Here is a 23876-nt window from a genome sequence, read left to right on the forward strand (position 1 = left end):
TTAATATTTTTTATATATTCAATTAAAATTTAATTATTTGACTGCTCGATAAGTAAGAACGACAGTTCATGTCACGAAGAAGAAAGAAAGGCCTTGTTTAGATCACCTCTAAATTTTAAGTTTTTTCACTCTCTCTCTCTGTCACATCAATTTTTGAACGTATGTATGGAGCATTAAATGTAGGTAAAAAAAATAACTAATTACACAGTTTGGTTGTAAATCACGAGACGAATCTTTTGAGCCTAGTTAGTTCATGATCGGACAAAGTTTGTCAAATACAAACAAAACATGCTACAGTGTCCAGATTACAAAAATTTACAATTAAACAAGGCCAAAGAAAAAATACCGATGGTAACTATAGTAGATACGTGCGCACAGCCAGACACCACACAAGACCACACCACGCATTACGCGCGCCCGGATTTTCGAGGAAGTCAGTCCGCTTCCGCTCGGCTCACTCACCCGCCAATCTTTACGTGCTCGAGAAGCCTTTCCCCATTCCATTCCAGATCCAACCATCCAGATCGTCGTCATCCCCGCCCGTCCCTCGACGCCCAGCCGTCCGATCCGCATCCCGGATCCATCCCAGCCGCCCGCCGGCTCTGCCACTGCCACCCTTCCCCCGGCTGGGAGATCCCCTTCGCCTTTTTGAAACCACCCTCCTCGGCTCCTCCTTCCGATGGCAACCACGGCTTCGCCCACGGCCCCGGCCTTTTCCTCCCCTCCTCTCTAGATCGCGACGAAACGAACTCCCCCCCTCCTGCTGCCCGGAGCGAAGCGGGCTGAGGGGCCTGTCGGCCTCATCGATCCCTCGGTTCTGGCGGTCGGGGCAATGCTGCATGCATCGAGCTGCTGCTGATCACGACTGGTGAGTCGTTTCGCTCCGATCCGCTTGATTGATGGCGTTTCGGGACGCTTTCCGCGGTTACTTCCCGTGCGCGCGGCTCAATTTGGGTTCTGTGCGGTCAGACGTGTCGGATTCTGCTTGGTTGGTGTTGCGCCCCAATTTGTGCCGTGTGGCGTTGGCGGAGCTTTGTTGATGGTGGTTGCTCCAGGGCTTTGATGTGCTTGTGGATTAGTGAATATTTTTATGCTGGAACCTTTGTGCTTGCTGTGCGTTTCGTGTGAGGCGTAAAAGGTTCGGTTCAGGCGTTCAGCTTAACCATGTATTGGAATTTCTATTCTGACGGCTTTAGCAGAGCAATTTTGTAGTACTAGTTATTAATGGTCCCAATTTAGTATGACCGTTCCGATTTCGTTGGGATTGGGTATTTTTTTGGTGGGGATTTTGTTTCTGTCTCCATAACTCGGTCTCTATGTCTACTTTTATATAGTATGTGGTAAATACACGGGGAATCCATGGTCAATGTACGAGTTCTTAGTTCTTACACAGGTTTAGAGTCCGCTAATGGTTTATAATGTGAATTAAATGGTGGGAATTACTATTTTGGGTACATAGCTGTAATCAGTGAAACTTGGATAAGCTTAATTTTGCAAACGACTCTGCTTTGTGCTTGATCCTTCTGTTGTTCTCAGTTTTGCCTAAGGACAGGTTTCTTAGTTCTTACATAACACTGGCTCTCAGTTCATTTTATCTTCTAGGAGCAACTGGTTCTGTGGTTTGTTGCTGAGAAACTCACTAAAAATGTCTTGTGGTACCGTTTGCATGCATGATGCATGATTGACTAGTTCTGCCTAACCAATCTATTCGTATCAAGAGCATGGGATTTTGGTATAATGCAAGAATTCACTTTTTACTACAAAGTTCATTGTCTAACACAAGATTGAGATCGTGGAAACAAGGATTATGCAACAATCCTTGTTGCTTGGGTAATTACATGTTGATTTCGCTCTGCATTCTCTTTTATCAACTATTCAACATTACGTTCTTGATTTAGTGATTCATAAATGCATCTAATCAAACCTTCACTGATTTGGACCTAGTTATTAAAGTTTGATCATTAAACCGATGTACAATGACTGAACACCCGCGCATATCTATGTTTTGTTTCATCTTGCAATAATTTGTATGTAATCAACCACATCCTTTTGTTTGTCTCCTTTTTATTCAGAATGTCAATTTTTGGTTTGTTTACCCAGAATTAGTCATCACATGTGTTATAACATTGTGTATCTTTGTTTGTTCTGGGATTGATGGAATTGATTATAATCCTATGAATTTATAATTTTGAATTCACTTGCAGAATATAGGTTTTAATACTTGCATGTTTTCATTGCTACGAGCTTTGGATGAAGTTTGCACTTATCTATGGAAGTGGACGACTCACATGACACTCTAGTTAATAAAAGTGAAGAGAATGACTTTGAAAAGAAAGGCACTTCTGATCCTGTGGTTTATCAACTAGTTCGGGTAAGTTCTTAGTTAATTACATGCTTTGCCGGCCACATGTTAATATAAAAAACATAGCAGGACATTTCTAGATGCTTACTCGCTTTGAGAAACACTTGCTTTAAATATGTTCAGGTTGAAGGTGATGGAACACTTGTTCCTGCTACAGAGGATGATGTTTTGCAGTTTGAACGTTTCCTTCATAATGAGAAGGTTGATCTTCCTCCTATTGAAGATGTAGGCCATGTGGAAGAGTTTTTCAACAATGATTGCATGTTACTGAAGAAGCCTGACTTGGAAGGTGATGCCAATAGAATTATTCAGCTATGAATTACTATTTTGTTACATATTTTATTTTGGGTATCACTTCTATTTCTACAGAACAGGACTTTATGCTGTCTCATTAGAATACTGCCTGCTAGCCTAGAAATTCACAAGATTCCTTTATTAATTCAACTTCTTTGACTTCGTTTGATGTTTACTGTTTACTGAACTTGTGTAGATGGATCTTCCAAATTGGAGACTGTAGAAGTACACACACAAAAATTGGGTACCGACTTAGAGGTATATTGTTTGTCTCTTGTTCGGCATAACTATCTTATCTGCCATAATATGTCGATGCTACTAGATAGTGCTTTTTTGTAGAATTTTGAGTTGAGAGTTCAATTTGCCTTGCTTCAATAAATTTTGCTATATATAATGTTAAATTTAATTGAAACTACTTTTGTACATATTCAAGTCAACTCAACTTTAAGATCAACATAATTGCACAGGAAAACAGATTACAGTCATTGGATGATTCCCTTAGTCCTCCCTCAGAGTGTAGAGTTATTCATAGTCAGCATTCAGATAAATTGCTTCCAGAACAAGGGGACAACGTCACTCGACAGGACAATGCTTCAACTGAGACTACAAAATCGACAGTGTTAAATGACTCTTGCAGTGCTGAAAAAGACAAGGCTGATGCCTGCTCAGGACCTGTTTGCGACACATCTACAGACCCATCTGTTTCTGGAGTTAATAGTTCCATGCCTGATTTTTCCATATTAAGAGGAGAAGTCTGTTTGGATGATCTTACTATTAGAGAACTTCAGGAGGCATTTAGAGCCACATTTGGCCGGCAGACTACTGTCAAAGACAAGATATGGCTCAAAAGACGGATTACAATGGGCTTGACTAATTCCTATGATGTTCCAAGTTCAGGTTGTGTAGTTAAAGACTGCAAAATTGTTGGCAGGGATACCAAAAAAGATATATCAGACATGGATGAAAGAGCTAAGACTGGGCTTAGAGCTACTTCTCTAGTTATATATCCAGGAAACGAAGGGGACTCACCATCTAGCTCTTACTATCAGAGCGAGGACCAGCAAGATTCTTCCAAGAGAGTTAAAAGAGTACAAATCCATAATGATGAACCACAAGGAAATCTGCTAGGCGAGCAATGCACTAACAAGCGAACTAGAAAGCCAACAAAAAGATACATAGAGGAGCTATCAGACATTGAGACTCATGACTCCACTGTAAAAATTTCTTCACCAGCAAAAAGGCCTCCACATGATGAAGTGTTAATGAAACTGCGGGTTGCACCTTTCAATGAGGCTGATTCTCTGGGCACAATCTATCCTACTAGAAAGGATACCCTTGGAGGATTTAGTGTACATGTTCCTTACGTTTCAAGGATGAGAAGGGGGCGCCCTAGGAAGGCCTTCGTTTCATTTGTGGTAATAATCTACGTATGAATCATTTGTTTTAACAGTTTTGGCCAATTTGATGATCCTTTATTATTATCATGAAACAAGACAGATGTCGAATTATGTCCATTTCTTATCTCTTTTACTGAAGTGCCTTCAGCTAATACTGCACCATTAGCCAGCTTTATTTCTCAGAATGATAATCACTTGCACAAAGTTTTTTGGTTTAATTCGGCTCTGTAATTTTCAACATGCCCCATCAATAAGACAAAAAAACATACCCTTACTTTCTTTTCAATATTCTAGCCCTAGTTCCAATATGGTATCTTTTGTTCTTTTCTTCATCCAAAACCTATCTCATTTTGATTACCCTTAAAACCCTGTATGCATTTTTTGATGTGATTGTAGGCATTTGATATGCATGATTGGTATGAAAGGCTTGCTGTGCCATGCTCCAAACTAAAATGGATGTAGTAAATTGGGACATACATTATTGGACATTTTTGGTCGTCTTGTATTTCCTTGCTAAACTTGTTCTCGCTACCTTTTATAACAGGATAAGGAACCCTCAGTTGAACCTAAAGGGATTCAGACAGCAGTTGAGATGATATTAGCGAAGGATGGTGACAAGGGAACCCACCTGAGGAAAGCACCTGAAGTTCCACTAAAGGTACGCCGTATGCCTTTTTCATGTTTACAAATTGACGCAAGTAAATGCAAGCTTTAGAAGCTAAGCAAGTAAATGGAAATGTAGAAGCAGTTGCAGGTTTGCATGTTCCGTACATGTATTAACTTGTTTTCCCTTCTCAACCATGTTCCGTACATGTATTAACTCGGTTTTCCTTCACAACCCACTGTCAGGTAAGTTCTGAGAAAGGGCATATAGAAGCAGTTGATAGTAAAGGGGTTCGAAACCTACAAGCAAAGGTTTACAGTGCTGTTGCCAAGCCTAAAATAAAGCGGGGTTTAACGCGGAAGCATCATCGAGCGTGGACATTGTGTGAGGTCGTGAAGCTGGTTGATGGTGTGGCTCAGTTTGGAGCTGGCAAGTGGTCTGAGATTAGAAAACTGTCTTTTGCCTCATATTCTTACCGCACTTCAGTGGATCTCAAGGTTTGTTTGCTTGTACAGCTGAAACTTACTGCGATTTCATTTTCCAATCAAACATTGAAACCTGATGTTTATTCAGGACAAATGGCGTAACCTGATCAGAGCAACCAGGACACAGCTTCCGGCACAAAAAGACGTAATCACTTGTCCCTCTTCAAGGCACATGAGCACTGTTATTTATTTTGTTATTTATCTATTCCCATCGTTTATCCTGCATTTATTTGCTTCCTGATGTTTGATTGTTCCTTCAACTCTTCTTAGCAGGGTGCCTGTCCGCGGAAGATTAACCCTTGTATCATACCAATACCACCATCCATTTTGTTGCGAGTGAAGGAGCTAAACGAGCTGCAGTTGCAAGGGGGTGGCTTCACAGCCCCAGTCAAGTTCTCTGGGCAGGACAGCAAGGTTCTACAGGGAAAAGGGTCAGGTTTTTTGTGACCCTTGTCATGCAGATATAGAGGAGGGTAAAGGAAAGCACTAGTTAGTTAGGTGTACGCTTCTGGACGATGTAGTATATATGGGTAAATATTATACAAAGTTGGTGGAGCCACGCTATCCATCGTATTGTTCTCTACACGCTCAATGCACGTTTTCTCCTGTGCTGGAACATGTGTAAATCAGCCGTCCAGAAAATATTGCTATATTATCTTTGTAAAGGGCAGACGTCTCTGTGGCACAAGGACCAGTTAAAGAACGTGTCAGGAGGACCTAATTTAAGAGCACATGTAAATCTAGCTAATAAGAGGAAAATGAGAGTAAATGGAACGTTGTCGCGGCAATAATGAACCAAACTAGGTATTTGCGATGCATTACAATGGGAACTCCTAATTCCCTTGTAAATACAGGTCTCTGGTTTCATTTGTGCTTTATAATAAATTGCTTTGGCAAAAGGCAACGTTTCCTCCGGCGCATAAATGGTTGATTCATGCGCACTGTTGGAGCAATAGGAATGTCTGATTAACCAAAGTAATAGTAACCACAAAGTAGCTGAGTTAAACAGAACTTTCATACCTACAGTTACATGCGTTCAGTTAATTATGAAAGAACACAGCTCCAAGTTGCAGGTATCTGGCAGACACAAAAATTCTATTCGCCAAAGAAACCACCGGGCGTGTGAGTGGGGAGAGTTAGATACAAATTACCACTTCTAAGCGAGCAATACATTTACCAGCAGTTGATAGATGTAAGAATAAAGCTCTCATACTATAAACCTTGAAATGGAATCAAGCAGAAATTTACTTTCAGCCAAAGGATCCACCCTCTCCACCTTGGCCACAGTGTTCTTCACTCGTCGCTCGTCGCCGTATTGTTCTTCCTTCACTTTTAGCCTCAACAAATAATTCTGATACAAGCAATGGATCAAGACAGCTGTGTAGCGAGGATCTTCGTTCTCTTTAAACATGTTGAGCTCTCGTGCTGAGCAACCAAGTAGCTCCTGTCCAGCCTCTTGAAATGCTGTCGCAGAAGTTGTTCCCGTGTGATCTTGAATGTTCAACTGCAGGAGATACCTGTAATCACACTCTGGAAACTCTTGATTGCACTTGTCACATAGCCAGTTGCCTGAATCAGACTTTGTCACCTTTTTACCACATTGCCTGTCTCCAACCACATTGGGGCAAGCTGTGTAGCAGAAGGGGTCGGTTTTGATGAATGTAACAGCAGCCTTCACCGTGACCCAATCGGGTTTGTCCCCCATTCCAAGACCATCATCCTTTATCTGTGCTATTGTCTTTCGGATCTCATTCCTTGATGCTGAAGGAGTAAAATCCCTGGATATGGACTGAGTAGAAGCATCTCTTCCTCCACAATCAAACCACTGCCTGAGAGAATGAGCCTCAGCAAGATCAGGGTTTATGATGAGTTGAGATGAAGAAATTGTGCCAACAGACTTCCCACTGTAATCATTGACTTTTCCAGCTTTGACAGCCAGGACAGGAAACGCCCCGCATTCAACCATTTCTTGCAGCTGCAAGCCTTCTCTGTTGCAGAAGTCACCCCACATGGTAAGCTCAACACTTCGACCAGACATATCCTTCAGGGTGATGGTCCTTTTCTGAGCTTCCATACCATTTTTCCTCTGTATTGTAGTACTAGGGTTGACAGATGTAACAACACCAATGACATCAACAATAGCATTGTTCTCTGAATCTTCAATTTTATCAATAGATGAGAAGCTAAACCGCTGGGCAGGAATAGAACTGTTCTCATCAAGACAAAGTTCAATAGTCGACTGAAATTCCAAGAAAATCTCCCACTCATTATTCAGATGGTTGTAGTCCTTCTTTGCGGGTTTCAAGTTTCCTCTAGATACCACATAGACCTTACCAACTTCCACAACTTCATAGAAGCGATCAACAAGAGTATTGAAACATGTAGCCCGAATCTCACCACCATCAGAATCAAGCAGGTCAAAAGAGAACACTTTGCCATCACCTTTTGCATTATGGTACCGGCGGATCTCTCCTTTGGCAGTTACTCGACCCTTGATAGCCCAGCGGCCCTGATAAGGATTTAGAGTAGATATGGGGGTTATTCTAGCAGGAGCATCGTTTTTCATGATTGTGCCATGGTTTCTGTACTTGGGTGCAGGGCGATAGGATGGCTGTACTGTTGGTTGGAAGACCTGTGCATTGTCACTTGGCCTAGGGACCATGTTCAAAGAGTTCCCTGCCATCGATCTCTGGATTACTTGAGCATTGTCAGAGGGCCTTGCCACTTTGTTCAAAGCACTCCCTGCCATTGAACCATTTTGAGGTGCTCCATTAAACTGGTCTGCTCTCATGGAATTAGAATCTCCAGAATCAGGAGGTAGTGCTGGATTTCCAATAATCTCACACTCTGCAGCAAGAACCTCCATGTTCAGAATAACAATAGCCCTGTGATAACAATCAGCTTATCAGAAGAGCAAATAGAAACCTGAAAATCCGTGCATAACCACAGCACAAGAAGTAAAGTACAATGATCAAATCCCATCACATGATACGATCAACAAACTAGAACCTAACTGACTCCAAACATGACAGCTGCCTAGCAAATATTCAATTCATAACAAAACGAAGGCATTAAAACTGCATACAGGAATGCCTCACCATTCAAATGGACATAAGTGGTCACTGACCATTAGTCGCAAGGCCAGATACCGGAGCACAGTGATGCTAGCTTTTTTATCATCAAGAAATTTCTAATTGATTCATGGCTGGTGAGCGCCAATTTGGTAAGAAACATAACCATTATCCCAAATTTCTGTGGCGTGATAAGCCAACTGATTTGTTAGGAGAGAAAAACACTGTATGTGGCTGATAAGACATCAGCTGGACAGCTAGATACCAAACCATAGACATGCTACGATTTCATCATGAAGAAGAAAATTCTGGTCCATTCATGGCTGGTGAGCACCAACTTGAACATAACTACTATGATGGTTTAGTCTATTCTGACAAAAAAAAAATTTAAGAGGCAAGTATAGACTCAATTCAATCAGCAACACCGTTCATGAGGACCAATTAAAATGATGGAGCAAACAGATCCACTGAACCAAACATTAACGGAATGCATGAATACATACGCTGGCAATTCGAACTGCAGGCCAAGCCATAAGCCAACAGCCAATCAAACGGAATACAACTCTCACGCACCAACCAGATGGAACTAACAAGCACATGATCGCAGGTACCGAACAAATTGGACCCAATTTCTTATGCCTCGCAGGCCTGAGGGGAGATATACTTTCTGTTCCGGTTGGAGCCGACGTCGTTGACGATGTAGTCGAGGAGCTGCACGACCGAGCCGCGGCGGACGACGCCGGAGCGCGCGAGGTCGCAGAGCTGCGAGGCGAAGAGCGCGTGCCCCGTGGCGACGCCATCGGAGATGATGGCGCGGAACCTGAGCCTGGAGCCCCCAGTGACCGCGATGCTCCGGAGGTCGACGACCTGCACCACCGGCTTGAGGTTGGTGTCCCCCGCCATCGCCGCCGCCACGGCGTTGGGGGTCAGCTTCGCCCTCGCCATCGCAGACTCGGAGCGACGGCGACCCTACCCACCACCTCCTCCTCCTCCTCCCGGCCTCGATCTGTGGGAGCGGTTGGACGACAAGCGTGCGGGACGAAGGCGAGGAGGAAATTGATTGATTCGAGCGTTCGAGTGTTCGAGGTGGGGGCTGAAATGAGGGGAGGGGCAATGGTACGGGACACGGGGAGAGGCGGTTGGATGGCGTCGCGCCTTCTTCCGGAAGAAGGAAAAAAAAAAGTCACGCTGATGGCTGATGCTTGGATAGAATAGAAGTAGCCGTCGGATCGGAAGTACGATGGGTGCATCGAACGGCAGGTATTGCGCGCTGACGTCACGGGTGCGCAGGCCGCAGCTCTTCTGGACCGAGCTACAGTAGGCAGTGGAAGGGGAAGGCTGAAGACGGTGGTGCGGTAAGAAGTGAACTCCGGCAACTGTATCGACTATCGACCAAAAAAAAGTTACTCCCTCCGTGTAAGGGCTTGTTCGGTTCTCGACAAAATCATCTTCCGGAAAGAATCCAGTTGGATTAGTTATATAATTTATATAAGCTTCAGCAAACCGGAATGATTCCAGAGCTCAATCCCCGCCTACCGAACGAGCCCTAAGGAGAATGAGCTGCTACTACAGTCTTGGTGATGTGGAAGTGGAACCTAAATCAAGTCGTGACTTTCTAAGCATCGAGAATGAGCATGCAACAAATCCTGCAAAATACACATCAGCGAACCCAAGGAACCGATCGGTTCCAGACTGTTTGGCTGATGGCTACCGCTGATAAATCGTCCTGTGAGAGAAAAACACTGTTCTACGGCTGATAAGTTTAAACGAATAAGGACGAATGAACTCATCACCAAGACTGTAAGAACTTCAGGACAGAGTCGGGGTTTAGGCAGATTGGGAGAACAGTATGTTTACTGAACAAATGGAGTCACAATAATGAAGCTGTTAAAGCAGTTTTTCGGTTCTTCCGATCCACCATCTTCATCGATGCATTACACAAATCAGAAAGCGATTACCACGAGCACCAACTGTGGTGTGTCACAGTATTGGGGAGCATTGGTAGAATATGTTTTGGTGATTATGAAATATGCATAAGCTTTATAGAGAGATTTACAGAATCTGACTAACACTAAAACTACATGTGATTTACAATAGCCATGAAGAATGGTCTCCTTTTTTCCCATTTTGCTGCAAGTTCAGCCTTAACCCCATGCCGCTGATAAAGCATAATTTACCACCAGCTTCCCATCAATTCCAAAGTTCTGCAGTGTAATGTAAGAAGATGGTTAACTGCCTTCTTTGGCTGTATGCCATACAAACAGATGTGGAATCTAAACATAAGAATTGAAATCAAGGCCAGCACTTTAGGTGGCCACTATTTCCAGATGAAACCTATACTAAATCAACAAATAATTAAGTTCATGTGATAGAAATCAATCTAACAGGCAGGAATGATATAATAAACACGCCAGGACTCACGGTGGTGGTTGTTTCCAGATGAAAACCTACACGAATCATTAAATCGTGAGCGGACAGTTTGGAAGAGGGGAATGCTCTATGAATTTTTAGGATAAAACCTTGCTTCATCATAAGGCAAAGGCCCCAAGTTTTATTTTTAGTTCCCAGACTTATTGTATAGAGCATAGAACATATATTGAAACCAATTACTAAAAGAAATTCAAGTTTGGATGTTGCAAGTTGTGACAAAGTGGTACAGATACATGTGGAGATAGCATATCGAACAAAATGTATGCATAGATATCAATTTCCAAGGTAAAGCTTGGTACAAGTACATATAAGTTAGAATCTTACATTATACAAGTCAATTACCAGTTCATCAGGGTTTGGCGAAAATGCACTGTTGATATAGACAAACTGTTCGCAACACAGACAACAACTCAGTAAAATTCCAGTGTCACAGATAAAATTCTCATAGAACTGACAATTATATTCCTACCAGTGTATCTTGATGAAGTTGTCGGCAAAGAAACTCTATGACCTTCAAAAACTTATCTCGTCCTGAAATCTGGTACGAGATACACAAATAACAACTTAATCAGGTTCAAGATATGAAAACAAAGGAGAACATCACTTAAGCCAATTTCAGGGACAGACTGCAGTAACAAGCTGATGATGACAGGATTTAACGAAATCAACCACTTGAACTAAATCCTTGTGCCAAGGTTTACTTAGTGACATACTGACATGAGGCAAAGATCATGTCTAAAGGACTAACCAGAGAAAGATTACAGTGACTTTTTTCACAAAAGAGAAATAAATACTACCAATAAGAAGCATTTAAGCAACTACATGGAACTCACTCTCTCTTAGTACTACACGACACAACATATATGGATCTAGCTATTTCCTCGCATTCTCTTAGTGAACTATGTTAAAAATAACCAAGCACTCAAATTTGTAGCGAAAATCACTCTCCCCCTCTACAACCAATATAAGATTACTGTAATGTGTATACAATCTAAGAATTCTCATACTACTGTCTGACTCCACATATTTGAGAGCCAGTAAACCTCCTCCTGGATACTATGTTCCTGAATTGCTGCTCCTTTGTCACTAACGTGAGCAAAATGTTATAAGAAACCATGAAACCTGTGTTATGGATCGACAATCTCTATCTCTCTAAATCAGAGCCAAGCTCTGCAATTTTATTGGGCCACGTCATTAGGAGATTCTGGGGCGATGGATCTTGATCGGACGGTTCAAACACTGGCACATGAGCTGCATTCTAGAGCCTTCGTCCCGCCTCCACACGCACCGGCGCCGCCTAATGCCCCAGCAGCTGCGAGGGACAGTGCCATGGACGACACCCACCATATGCTCGATCAAATGACTACAAGGTTTACCTCTCTTTAGCGGACAGTTATACTTTGCATATGAAAGGCTTCTTTAACTGATAGAAAACTTTGGTCTTTGATTCATTAGAATCTACTAAACCATACCAAAGTTTCAGTCCATTTCTACGTTGAAACACCTCTCATGCTTAACTTGTAAGTTTATCTGGCATCACTGAGATCTTTCTCTGGGACATGCCTTTTTCTTGACTAAAAAACTTTGGTAGTTGAATTTTGCAGAATGAAAAAAAAAAATCACTGAAGATGTGCCTGGGCAGCACCATGTGAACTAGGAGGTACATATACTGTGTGCCGCACTTCTAAAATCATTTGTGTTGATCACTTGAGATTGTATTTAATGGCATACTTTTGAATAGTGATGACCTGTGTCCCCCGTGTGCTTTCAAACTCTTGCAGAGCTTCAACATCTGAGGAACTGCTTGCCTGATCAAGTGGTGGTTCAGTGTATTGATGAGAGGTTATCTGCCCTTGTAAATTGCATACAGCAGCATCAATTTAGGACTGAGGTAAAAACAGCTTAGTGTTGAAAAATAGCATAGCTTTTAGTTAAGTCGGGGGTAGTATTATATTTTGATGCTAGGTAGTTATATATTATAGGATTACTGGATTAGGACTAGCTTTGTATGGGCAACCTCAGAAGATTCTTCATCTCCCTTTACTTGCAATCACCATCTTACAAGTTTGGCCTTATAGTACACTGCTTCCACTGGTGAAGATAACTAGAAGACGAGGATGTCTGAAACCAAGAATTACATAGCATATCTGATGTGTTTCTGATTATACTGTGATACAGCTGAGATAGCAGCTTTAGTTCGACACAAATTTACTTTCGCTGTCAAAGTTCTACAAATCAAAAGCATAAGATCAATATAACGTATGTTTAAGGTCCTAACAATAAAGGAAAAAATTGGAAATCATCCAGCTATACCAACCTTAAAAAAATAAAAAATAAAAACATTTTTGCTATCATCTGGAACTCAGTATCTGAAATGATTGATAATCCGGTTTTTCAATGCTCAAACTTGCACATTTTATCAATACCTATGCATATATCAGATAATTTCGATGATAGAACTCAGAACATAAAACTCTGCAATATATCCAATAGCTTTGTTGCTGACAATTTCGTTGCCGTGGCCTGGATTGCGTTGAAGATTCAGATGTTCCATGGATTTCAGTTTGCTGATTCTATTTTAATTTATACCACATGGATTTCATCCCCCATATCCTAATCTAGTCATCTGATATTTCTGCTTATGTTTGATGAAATTTCATCAAAGGCAGTGGCCAATGATCCAGCAGAGGGGGCAGCACGGTTACACAGCTCACATTCACCTATGGCAGTGTCTCTCCTTCGAAACTTGGTCGCATTGCACTACCTATGGCAAAGCGATGGATAAAGTGATTGGTCAATGAGGTACACTGATTCTAACAAGCGTCAAGTTTTGACCGTGATTTGAATTACATTCACAACTTATGTATCCTATTTATTTTTCTTCATGCAATATTTAAGGTTTTATGTTACCATGTATATCGCTTTATCTCCTTTGAAATGCCATGATTTCTAGAATATCATTGTGATCGATATTACCAATGACAAGCTGACGTTCCATAAGAAACTTGTATTTTGTTGTCTATAAAATTTCATCAATGTTTCCCAAAAATACTGCTTATAAGAAATAGAGATGGAAGGTCAAGGCTGCTGACGACCGTCTCTGCTCTATAGCTCATGCTCCCCTTGCCATTTGTGCAATGCTACCTTCAGCAAGTGTCACAGTGAGCACTGCCCGCGTCTTTCCTCCTCCATGGTTATCTCTGGACTTGTTTCTTGGTTAAATTTCAGCAATCTATTGAATAGACAGTATCTGATGTTGTTCAGCTCTTGAGAGCATTGTCAACATGGAGATCGGAGCCTTGCAATGCGTTGATATCAAGCTATTCAAGGAGCTTCATAATACTAGAAGTCGTCAGCCTCTTTGTTGGCAAGCTAAGTCACACCACAAAAGACAACAAAGGTTTCAGGGATTTCAGTTTCCTACAACTCTTACCTTCAGAGCTAGCTAATAAGATGTTTGGTTTGCAATGCTTCTTACAGTCCTTTTTCTAAAATTATTCGTGTTTTTTTTCAAATTAAATAAACTTCAAAAGAAAAAGGGCCAACAATGGATTGGGCTTCTACTGTTCTACACAACTAGCTCCATGACGCTGGCATCTGTCGAGACCGCGCGTTGCTTTCTAGTTCAGACTTAATAGTTTCTGTTCATTGGAGATTGATAAACTGAAACAGCTCAAGTTCATGAATTCACTATCAGCACAAGCATCGCCAGTCAAGTGCATCAAATATTTTCAGCAACTATATCCTTAGTCCAAATTTAAGCATCCGCTTGGAAGAGAACCCCCCAATTATGAAGTCGTATCACGAAACCCTACCTTCCCAGCTATACGGGGAGTAAACAGATCTTACTGGAAAGCGGGAACAAATAATAGGGCCACGGGAGGACGGAACACAAACCTTGAATTTGGATTGCTTCAGGATCGGCGCATCACCCGTGGACCGCACGTGCACAACCACTGCAATCTCGTAGCAAGCAGCATAGAGGTCAGCACACGAAAGAGGACAAGGGGAGGAAAAGGATAACAACTCACAAGGGTCGCGGAAGTTTGCGCGCACCTTTCTGATCCGCCTCGGCGGCCATCGGGATCCCTCCGCCGACAACAAGGTTGCCACGAGCCGGTGGTTTCGTCGGCGGCAGACCTCTGGAGTCTGGAATCGCAAAGACTGGAAAGTTTACCTAGGCCCTGTAGCTTGCCCACGCTTCAATTCGAAGCTGGTTTCCTTGGCACGGCCGTCGGCGCTCGGGGAGGGGACGGCCGCCGCGCGAGGAGGTGGACGGCCGCTGGCGCGGGGAGGAGGAACCCGACGCCGGAGACAGCGGAGTCGCGGGATGTCGCCTGCTCCGCCGTGCGTGCGTGCGTGTTCAGGTCGGAGCTCGGCGGGCCGCCGTGCCTAAACACCCTCTCACGCTTCCTCTGAGGAGTCGAGTCCATCAGAAGTTCAGAAATCGGTTTGAAGTTTTGGGCCTTAAGGGAGTTTTGGGCCTTAAAGGGCCTTCACTGATTGGGACTCGTATAGTAATAGCGGTGTGTGTGCGATTCGGCCCGTCTAGGCCCAAGATTGACTTGAAATCGAGTCCGGAGTAGACCAGTAGTTAGTCTCCCTGGTCGCTCCTAAAATTCAAGTCACATCGAATATTTAGATACTAATAAAGAGCATTAAATATAGATTAATTATAAAACTAATTACATAAATAGAGGCTAATTTGCGAGACGATTTTTTTAAGCATAATTAATATATTATTAGCACATGTTTACTGTAGCACCACATTGTCAAATCATGGACTAATTAGACTTAAAAGATTCGTCTCGCAAATTAGTCAAAAGTTATGTAATTAGTTTCGTAATTAGTTTATATTTAATACTCTATATATATGTCCAAATATTCAATGTGACAGAAATTTTAGAAGATCCTACAGAAACCAAACAAACTCAGCATAAAATCAGGACGGATTGCGTGCGGCAAACCGAACATTTTATGTTTTATTAGTACTAACCAGTAGTATATGGATCGGATGCTAATGGAAACCTAGCAAAAACTGAGGGCGTCTTCTTTTTCATGGGAGAAGAGACTAGAGACTAAATTTTAGTTCCAATTAGTCCCTTTGAACCAAACATCAGGAATTAAAACTGGGGCTAGTGACTAAAATATAGTAGTCCCTTGGGAGGCTGCTAATTAGGACTAATGAACCATTTACAGCCCATCCCCTCCCTCTCTCTCCTCCCTCGCGGTCTATCTCCTCCCATTTAGTCCCTTTTAGTCCCTAAAAAGTAAAAAACAAACACCATTTTACGTGGTGTTTGGTTGCCCCTCCTAAATTTTAGTCGTTGTCGCATCGAATGTTTGGACACATGCATAGAATATTAAATATAGACTAATTACGAAACTATTTGCATAGTTTGTGACTAATTTGCGAGACGAATCTTTTAAGCCTAATTAGTTTATGATTTGACAATGTGATGCTACAGTAAGCATGTGCTAATGACGGATTATGTAATTTATTTTTTTATTAGTATCCGAACACTCTATACAACATTTTCCTAACACACCTCCTAAATTTTAGTCATCGGATCTAAACACCACCTTAGTTAGTCTGGGGTCCTAGCACTATGGAAAAGAACACGCCCTGAAGCGTGTGCGTCGCTGACGGGGGGTGGCAGGCCTGACGACACTGTACAAGTGTCAGTCGCAGCAGAATACGAGAACTGATGCTCACCTGAGCTGGGCAGCAGAGCTCGTAGATACAGGCTTGTTTAGATGACATCTAAATTGCCAAGTTTTTTCATTCTCTCTCCATCACATCAATTTTTAGTCGTTTGCATGTAGTATTAAATGTAGGTAAAAAAAATAACTAATTACACAGTTTAGTTGGAAATCACGAGATGAATCTTTTGAGTCTAGTTGGTCCACGATTAGACAATATTTATCAAATAAGACGAAAATAATACTATTCATCGAGTTAAAATTTTTTCGCAATCTAAACGAGGCCACAGCCTCCAGATCTGGTGCGAGCCTGTTGGTACGACCCCCGTAGATCGAGAGCTTAGGGTCTGTTTATTTCCCAAAAATTTTTACATAGTATCCATCACATCGAATCTTGCGGCATATGAATGAAGTACTAAATGTAGACGAAAAAAAACTAATTACACAGTTGGGTGAGAAATCGCAAGACGAAACTTTCGAACCTAATTAGTCCATAATTAGACACTAATTGCCAAATATAAACGAAAGTGCTACGGTAACCAAAACCCAAAAAATTTGCATCTAAACACGCCGTTAGTTAAGCACCTGACACGAGAAATACTGTCGCGAGCTCTGACATCGCAAACCAAAGAAAAACCAGGTCACTGTACATCCCTGCAATACACTACAGTATCTCTTAACATCGGATCCCTTGAGAACAAAAAGAACACCACTGCCTACCACCACACAATGACACAAATGGCGGTTAACGATAAACTAACCCACGGCCGCAGGCAAGAATCTCTACGCATAAACACACCGACCTCGCCGCCGGTTTGTTTAATTAGCAGCGCTGGTACGCCCGCGGCCACGTTGCAGGACCGGTTATCCCAAGGCGTGTGTCAGGCGATGCATGCCTCCGTCAAAGCACTGGGCCGCGAATAATCGGGCAATTAACATGTCTAGTAGCCACTCAGGATCGTCAGTTCGTCGCTGCCTGCGCGTGGCAGTAGTTTATGCATATGCGCTCTGCCTGCCCTCTGCGAAAATACCGGATTCCTAGGTTGTCCACGTGTGTCACTCCGTGAGCACACGTGATGATGGGCTCTCATTCGTGCGTGTTTGCTAGTAGCTGCTCTCTGCTCTCTCTGGCTGACTCAGCGTCATGTTCAGTGTCCTGCATGCAGTAGTAGTATATTAGTATACTTGTCCATCAACAAATAAAACTTGCATGGTCGAGGTAACTACTGGAGCCAGACATGCTTTCGATCGCCTAGCTTTTCGCCACTGCCATAGCTGAGCAGGAAATACATGTCCTGCATGCAGTAGTAGTAATTAGCGCCCTCTTCAAAACAGGTGAACCATCAGAGACACAATTCATCACTCCCCCAACTAACGTGCCACGAGACGGGCGCAGGCGCCACATGCACACGCAGAGGCAGTTGCCCAGGTAAGGTCAGGCCGGGACGGGGGACACTGACAGTGGAACAGTAGTGCGGTGCGGCCCTTACCTGGCGACCGGCGAGCAGCTTTCCATCCGCAATAATGCCCTTGCCCGTCACGGCGGCACCTCACGCACAGTCACAGCCTCACAGGCGCACACGGCCACAGCGATGGAAACCCAGGCCAGATCGAGCAATCGCAGCCAGCGAGAAGGGGACGAATGCCATTGCCACCGAACGTGGCGGGGCAGGGCAGGGGCCAGGGGGGCGGGGCTCGCGGCGCTCAGTCTCTCACGTGCGGATCGCCAGCCGGCTCGTGCACGCACCAGGTCTTGTACGCGAGCCAACATGCGGTAGCGTACGTACGCCGCGCGTGCGCTTCTGCATGGTTTGGTTGCGGATGGATGGGTGCATGGGAAACTGCCGTGGTAGGCTGCATGCAGGTGGTTTTCTGCCTGGGGCGGGCACTGTAGACTGCAGTGTAGAGGAGGCCGGCGTACGTAACTACGTATAGCTTTCCAACCGGGCCACGTCGCGTGCGGATTGGCGCCGTGCGTCGCCGTGTCCACCACGCGTTTGGCACTGGGCAGGTCGCACAGCACGAATACTCCAATCTTTCTAGGTTTTTTCTGGTTGATAGTATTATTATGGAACGCAAACTCAATTAAGCGATAGGTCGTGCGCCCCCGTCTTCCACCTCACGCTGCCTCCTCTCCTCGTCCACTCGCGCGCTCCCGACGCCCTCCCTCGCACCCACGGCCTGGGCCCCGCGCGACACCCGTGTCCCACTTACCCGCACCTTGACTGTGCCCCAGTCTTCTTCCCCAACTCCGGTCGGCGCCCCTCTTTCTTCAACAATTCCGCACGGCATAGAAGGGGCGGCCGGGGGGAGGGAGACAGGCCGACCAGGAGGTAGGGAAGGAGGCCAGGTGGTTCGGGCCATGGCGGCGGTGGAGATGGCCGAGCCGGGAAGGGTGGGGGCGTCTCGACGTCGCCGATGAGCATGGTGGAGCTCCGTCGAGAGGGGAAGCGGAAGAAAGCGGCCACCGCAGGCGCTAGGGTTCGCCGAGCTCCGCTGCGCTAGGGTCTCTGACGAACCCTAGCACCCGCGGTGGTCGACGGCGGGGGCGAGGAGGGGCAGGATCGGTGGCGGGGGTGAGGGTGGGGTCGAGGACGAGTGTGGGAACGAAGTGTAGGTCCGGTGGTGGGGTGTGCGAGGAGGTGGCGGCAGCGGAGGGGCACGGGAGGGAGAGACGTGACGAGGAAGAAGGGTCGAGCGCTCCGCAAGGGCACGACGGGTCGCGGCATATCTTCATCCATTATGGAATGCTGAGCTGGGACAGTCTCTCATCAATTTAGGAGTACAAGCAGGGGTGATACATCTTTCATAACCCAAGCTTATGTACCCAAGTAAGGAGGTGTTTGGTTGCCCCTCCTAAATTTTAGTCGCTGTCCCATCGGATGTTTGACACATGCATGGAGTATTAAATATAGACTAATTACGAAACTAATTACATAGTTTGTGACTAATTTGCGAGGCAAATCTTTTGAGCCTAATTAGTCCATGATTTGATAATGTTTTGCTACAGTACATGTGCTAATGACGGATTAATTAGGCTTAAAAAATTGTCTCGTGGAGTACTGACGGATTATGTAATTTATTTTTTATTAGTATCCAAACACCTTATGCAACATACTTCCGACACATCTCCTAAATTTTAGTAGCCGGATGAAACATCCCCTAAGCATGGAGTAAGTGGAGACAAGGCCAGGTTTAGGACGTCCGGAAACATGCTAGTAGTACGAGTAGTACTACGGATTAGGCCCGTTTAGATGCGAAAATTTTTGGCTTTTGGCTACTGTAGCACTTTCGTTTGTATTTGGCAAAAATTGTCCAATTATGAACTATTTAGGCTTAAAAGATTCGTCTCGTCAATTTCAGGCAAACTGTGCAATTAGTTATTCTTTTTACCTATATTTAATGCTCCATGCATATGCCGCAAGATTTGATGTGACAGGGAATTTTGAAAAATTTTAGATTTTGGGTGGAATCTAAACAGCGCCTTAGGCCCTGTTTAGTTGCCAAAAAATTTTGCATAGTAACTGTCACATCGAATCTTGCGGCACATGCATGGAGTACTAAATGTAGACGAAAAAAAAACTAATTACACAGTTGGTCGAGAAATCGCGAGACGAAACTGTTGAACCTAATTAATCCATAATTAGACACTAATTACCAAATACAAACGAAATGCTACAGTGAGCCAAAATCCATTTTTTTTTTTGATCTAAACGCACCCTTAGTACTCTACTACAGTACTTGCGCCATGACTAGCGAGGCTCCGAGGCAGGCAGCAGGCTGGCACCGTGCCGGGCAGACAGCAAGTGCAGGCTTTGAAGGCTGCCGTAGAGGCCACAGCAGGCTACATCCACAGTACGAGCTCACCGGACACCGGCTGCTGCGGCCTGCGGGCACAGCTGTGTGCACGCATGCATGCAGATGCAGCAACGCCTGGAGGCGCAGCGCAGGCCTGAGGCTATATAGACCGTTCAACTCGCGTACTACAGTACTCCTACTACTCCGCGCACACCTGACACCTTGTCAGTGTCTCGGGGGCTGTGCGCCCAGGACCGGGAGGCCGGTCGATGGAGCAGATTTCCATCGGCTTGCAGCTTTCTCTTAGCTTATTTATGTAGTAGTTAGCTCTTTACAATTAATACATGGTTTACTTGTCTTTCTCACAGATTTTTTTGATTTTTGTGTCCAAATCGGCTATAAGCTTACCGTCTACTTCTCCTCTCTCTCTCCTCTTCTCTCTCCTCCACCTCAGCATTTAGTCGACTTGCAACATACTATTATACTTGCTTACTGTGACAGAGAAATACTGTTCATTTACGATCGGAGCTTCAAGACTGACCACGGGTCAGAGCTTAGCAGGTCTCTGCACGGCATGCCGGACTGCAACCTCGCATTTCTCTGCCCAGTTCCGTTGGGTTAAATGGGAACGGATGATGGGAAGTCAAGAGGAGCCTGATGACTGTCTTAGCGCCTGAGGAACTTGGAAAAACTGCGGTTCCAAGGTTGCAGTCAAAGTATGAACAGTGGAGACTAAAGAGAAGCACCTAGTAGCTCCTACTACTAGCAGTCAAAGATATGCATGCATGCAAGCATAGAAGCCATGCCGTCATTACCGCTGCCCTAACCAATAGTATATTGTCGGATGAAGCATGGTGATTACTGTTCTGTATTAGTTGCAGGCTCTGAGCAGAAAGTTATAAAAGTACTCGGCCTATTCGTTTGATCGTATACAATTGTGGATTAAAAACTGTATCAGTATTTCTCTCTCCCACCAAACCAGCCACAGTACGCCTTATCATCCACGGTCGCCCGAAAGGAACAGGCTGTATCACAGGCGGAGGAATCCGACAGCGGAAAAGAGAAATCCAGAACTGAGCAGGTCAGCACGCTCACAAGATATTACAGGCACTGACAGGAACAGTGGCCAAATGCTGCTTGAGAAATACAGTAAGAAACGGCCCCCAGTTCACTTGGTATTACAGGGAAACATAACACTCGAATCACCACTGCGTAATACTAGGAGAAAGAAGAACGGAGAAACAGGAAAAATCATTCTTAACGACGAGGTTTAGGTCTTCCCAGGTTCTTCAAACCGTGCCGGCCTTGAGTACAGCTCAGGGTCAGCACCACAGGCTGGAACCACTCGATTCTTGTGTTCCAGCTCCAGGCTTGATGTGGCCTCGCCTCGAGGTCGTAGCAACAGGAAAACATTTCTTCCTGGCATCACTCATCTGCAGGTTGTAACATCACAAATAACGAAAAACGATGATGAGAACGAGACCTTGAGTTAACAGGCTCACTACCGTAACAGGTTAGCGAACAAGACGTACAGTGCGCACCATTACGGTAGCGGGAGGTGACGGGGAGGTCGTTAGCGGCCATGGGGATGGTCATGGAGAGCTGCGTCTCGCCGTCGAGGCCCATCCACGACCCCGCCTTGTTTCCCTTCTCGTGCGGCCACTCGTCAAAGAAGGGCCGGAGCGGCTTCTGCGCGGGGGCGGTGTCATGGCCCGACGGCCGCTCCAGCCGCAGGTCGGCACCGAGAACGAAGCAGTGCTGCTGCTGCTGGCGCCGCCTTTCCTCCTCGTCTTCTTCCTTGGCCCCCAGATCAACGCCGTACGGCGACGCAGCGCCGCTGTTGCCGTACCCTGCGACGGGGAAAAGCGACGTGGGGCTCGGCTTCGTGTCCATCCCGAGCTGCTTGAACTGCCACTGGCCCGCGGCATGCTGGCGGTCCCTGTCGGCCGAGCCGTCTGAGAAGAAGGCGTGCACGCCGCCGACCTCCTTGGCGGCGTGCCCGTAGGCGTAGTCCCTCTGGTCCACGGAGTAGTAGGACGGCTGCGGGTGCGGGTGGGTAGTCTCAAGGTGGAGGTGGAAGGGGCTCACCTGCGCGTGATGATGGTACGCGCCGGCGCCACCGGCTGGGCGCGCCGACGAGGCCGAGTAAGGGCTGCCGCCGCCGCCGTACAGCGCGTGGTACGGCGACGAATCGTGCGCGGCGGGGGGCGGGCGGTGGTAGGACGGTGCCGGGGACGAGGTGGTGGTGGCGCTTGTGGCGGATGAGGCGGCGGAGGCCGGCGCCGGCGTGGCCAAGGACATTTCCACAGGCTTTCTTGAACGGTTCTTGCCCCGGTGCATGTGCTTCTCGCAGTACTTGGAGTCCGGGTACGCCTCCTTGGAGCAGCGCCACTTCTTGCCGTCCGTCCGCCGGCACCGCCCGGGCTCCGGGTCCTCGTCGGGCTTCCTGCTGAAGCCCATCCCGAAGCAGCCCCACCCCACTGCATGCAAAAACAACCGCCATCTCATGCTCGGCTTGTCGTGCCAACAGAAACTGGCAACGCCGACGTGAAAGCATACATATACAAGGGGGGGTGGAAACAAGGCGGATGCGTACGCGAGGGTTGCGGCGGGAAGGCGAGAGACGGCGACGTGGCGAGGGCGGAGTCGAGGATGCGGCGGAGCGGCGGCATGAGGTAGGACGGGATGGGCTTGCCGGACGCCAGGCACTTGTAGATGAGCGCCTGGTGCTCCAGCTCCTGCCACTGCGACGCCGTGAACGGGTATCGCCCCGCGGTGGTGGCCCCGCCGCCCGCTCGACCGCTCATCATCATCATCTCCGAGCACGACCGGCCGCTTTCTCTCGCTCCCGACGAGCTAGTTAGCTTGCTGGCTACCCCTGCGAACGACCTTCGAGACTCTAGCCAGACACCGTGCACCGGCAGACCACCGCGAGAGGAGGCGAATGGAGTGCGGCGCTGCGGCCTGGTTGTGCTCGCGGCGGTGGCGTCAGCGAGGTGTTGCCGGGAGGAGGCAGTAGGGTGGAGAGGAGACGGGGGCAGCAGTAGCGAGAGGAGCACTGAGCACTTCGGGCAAGGGGTTTTATTTGTAGTGGCAGGCTGGGATCGCGCAAGCTGGCCTTGGCGGGGCACCTGCGCGGCGGCGCGTGTGGGTTGTTGGGCCGCAAGAGATTTGGGCCATTCAATCGACGGCCACGGGCCACCGGTGCTCCGATCCAACGGCCGTTGTTGGCTTCTTGAGGGAGAACGACAGACCAGCCCCTCTCGTCAACAAAGCGAGCTCCGTGACGCGAATCTGGCTGCTTACGCTAACCCGTCACGTACTGTACCATAGTTTGTGTTCCGTACCACTCGGTGTCATCATCGGAGCCTGGCAGGAGGGAGACGGGACGTGGCGTGCAGTGTGCGGGCGGTACGTGTGTGAGCCCTTGTTTAGTTGGACCTCAAAATCTAAAAAGTTGCTACAGTATCTGTCATATCGAATGTTTGCGGCCCGTGCATGGAGCATTAAATGTAGACGAAAAGAAAAACTAATTGCACAGTTTGGTGGGAAATTGCGAGACGAACGTTTTAAGCCTAATTAGTTAATGTTTGGATACTATTTGCCAAATAAAAACGAAGGTGCTACAGTAACCCCAAAATCCAAATTTCGCGAGCTAAACCAGGGCTGAGCGAAGCGAGGAGGGCAGGCGCGGTAGCGCGACCGGTCAGTGTCTTGGACGGCAGCGCGACC

At 46.0% G+C, this 23876-nt stretch overlaps 4 protein-coding genes across 7 annotated transcripts; 1 reads left to right on the forward strand and 3 right to left on the reverse strand.

Moving 5' to 3' along the window:
* Positions 1-521: 521 nt before the first annotated feature.
* LOC136464626 (uncharacterized) lies at positions 522-5911 on the forward strand. Of its 3 annotated transcripts, none has more exons than XM_066463579.1 (9): positions 522-868; positions 2212-2371; positions 2486-2651; positions 2853-2914; positions 3124-4071; positions 4598-4711; positions 4903-5154; positions 5231-5287; positions 5413-5911. In XM_066463579.1, the coding sequence occupies exons 2-9, from the start codon at positions 2270-2272 to the stop codon at positions 5587-5589; spliced, it is 1878 nt and encodes a 625-aa protein (XP_066319676.1). In that variant the 5' UTR covers positions 522-868; positions 2212-2269; the 3' UTR covers positions 5590-5911. The 3 variants fall into 3 exon arrangements, with proteins under 3 accessions (XP_066319676.1, XP_066319674.1, XP_066319677.1); XM_066463577.1 differs by having other exon boundaries at positions 523-868; positions 2205-2371; XM_066463580.1 differs by having other exon boundaries at positions 526-868; positions 2205-2371; positions 5416-5911.
* Positions 5912-6144: 233 nt separating this feature from the next.
* LOC136464627 (replication protein A 70 kDa DNA-binding subunit A-like) lies at positions 6145-9361 on the reverse strand. Its single transcript, XM_066463581.1, has 2 exons — positions 8878-9361; positions 6145-8027 (listed from the first exon to the last, which is right to left on the reverse strand). The coding sequence occupies exons 1-2, from the start codon at positions 9156-9158 to the stop codon at positions 6350-6352; spliced, it is 1959 nt and encodes a 652-aa protein (XP_066319678.1). The 5' UTR covers positions 9159-9361; the 3' UTR covers positions 6145-6349.
* Positions 9362-10061: 700 nt separating this feature from the next.
* LOC136467855 (ubiquitin-like protein ATG12) lies at positions 10062-15057 on the reverse strand. The gene is made up of 5 exons (XM_066466652.1): positions 14700-15057; positions 14541-14599; positions 11113-11181; positions 10968-11030; positions 10062-10417 (listed from the first exon to the last, which is right to left on the reverse strand). Exons 1-5 carry the CDS (start codon positions 14722-14724, stop codon positions 10358-10360), a joined length of 276 nt encoding a protein of 91 aa, XP_066322749.1. The 5' UTR covers positions 14725-15057; the 3' UTR covers positions 10062-10357.
* Positions 15058-21177: 6120 nt separating this feature from the next.
* Positions 21178-23189, reverse strand: LOC136467853 (growth-regulating factor 1-like). 2 transcript variants are annotated; one of them, XM_066466650.1, is made up of 3 exons: positions 22741-23189; positions 21677-22624; positions 21178-21577 (listed from the first exon to the last, which is right to left on the reverse strand). In XM_066466650.1, exons 1-3 carry the CDS (start codon positions 22958-22960, stop codon positions 21570-21572), a joined length of 1176 nt encoding a protein of 391 aa, XP_066322747.1. In that variant the 5' UTR covers positions 22961-23189; the 3' UTR covers positions 21178-21569. The 2 variants fall into 2 exon arrangements, with proteins under 2 accessions (XP_066322747.1, XP_066322748.1); XM_066466651.1 differs by having other exon boundaries at positions 21179-21577; positions 21686-22624.
* Between the last annotated feature and the right edge of the window lie 687 nt (positions 23190-23876).

This window comes from Miscanthus floridulus, chromosome 7 (assembly GCF_019320115.1).
Source record: "Miscanthus floridulus cultivar M001 chromosome 7, ASM1932011v1, whole genome shotgun sequence".
NCBI lineage: Eukaryota > Viridiplantae > Streptophyta > Magnoliopsida > Poales > Poaceae > Miscanthus > Miscanthus floridulus.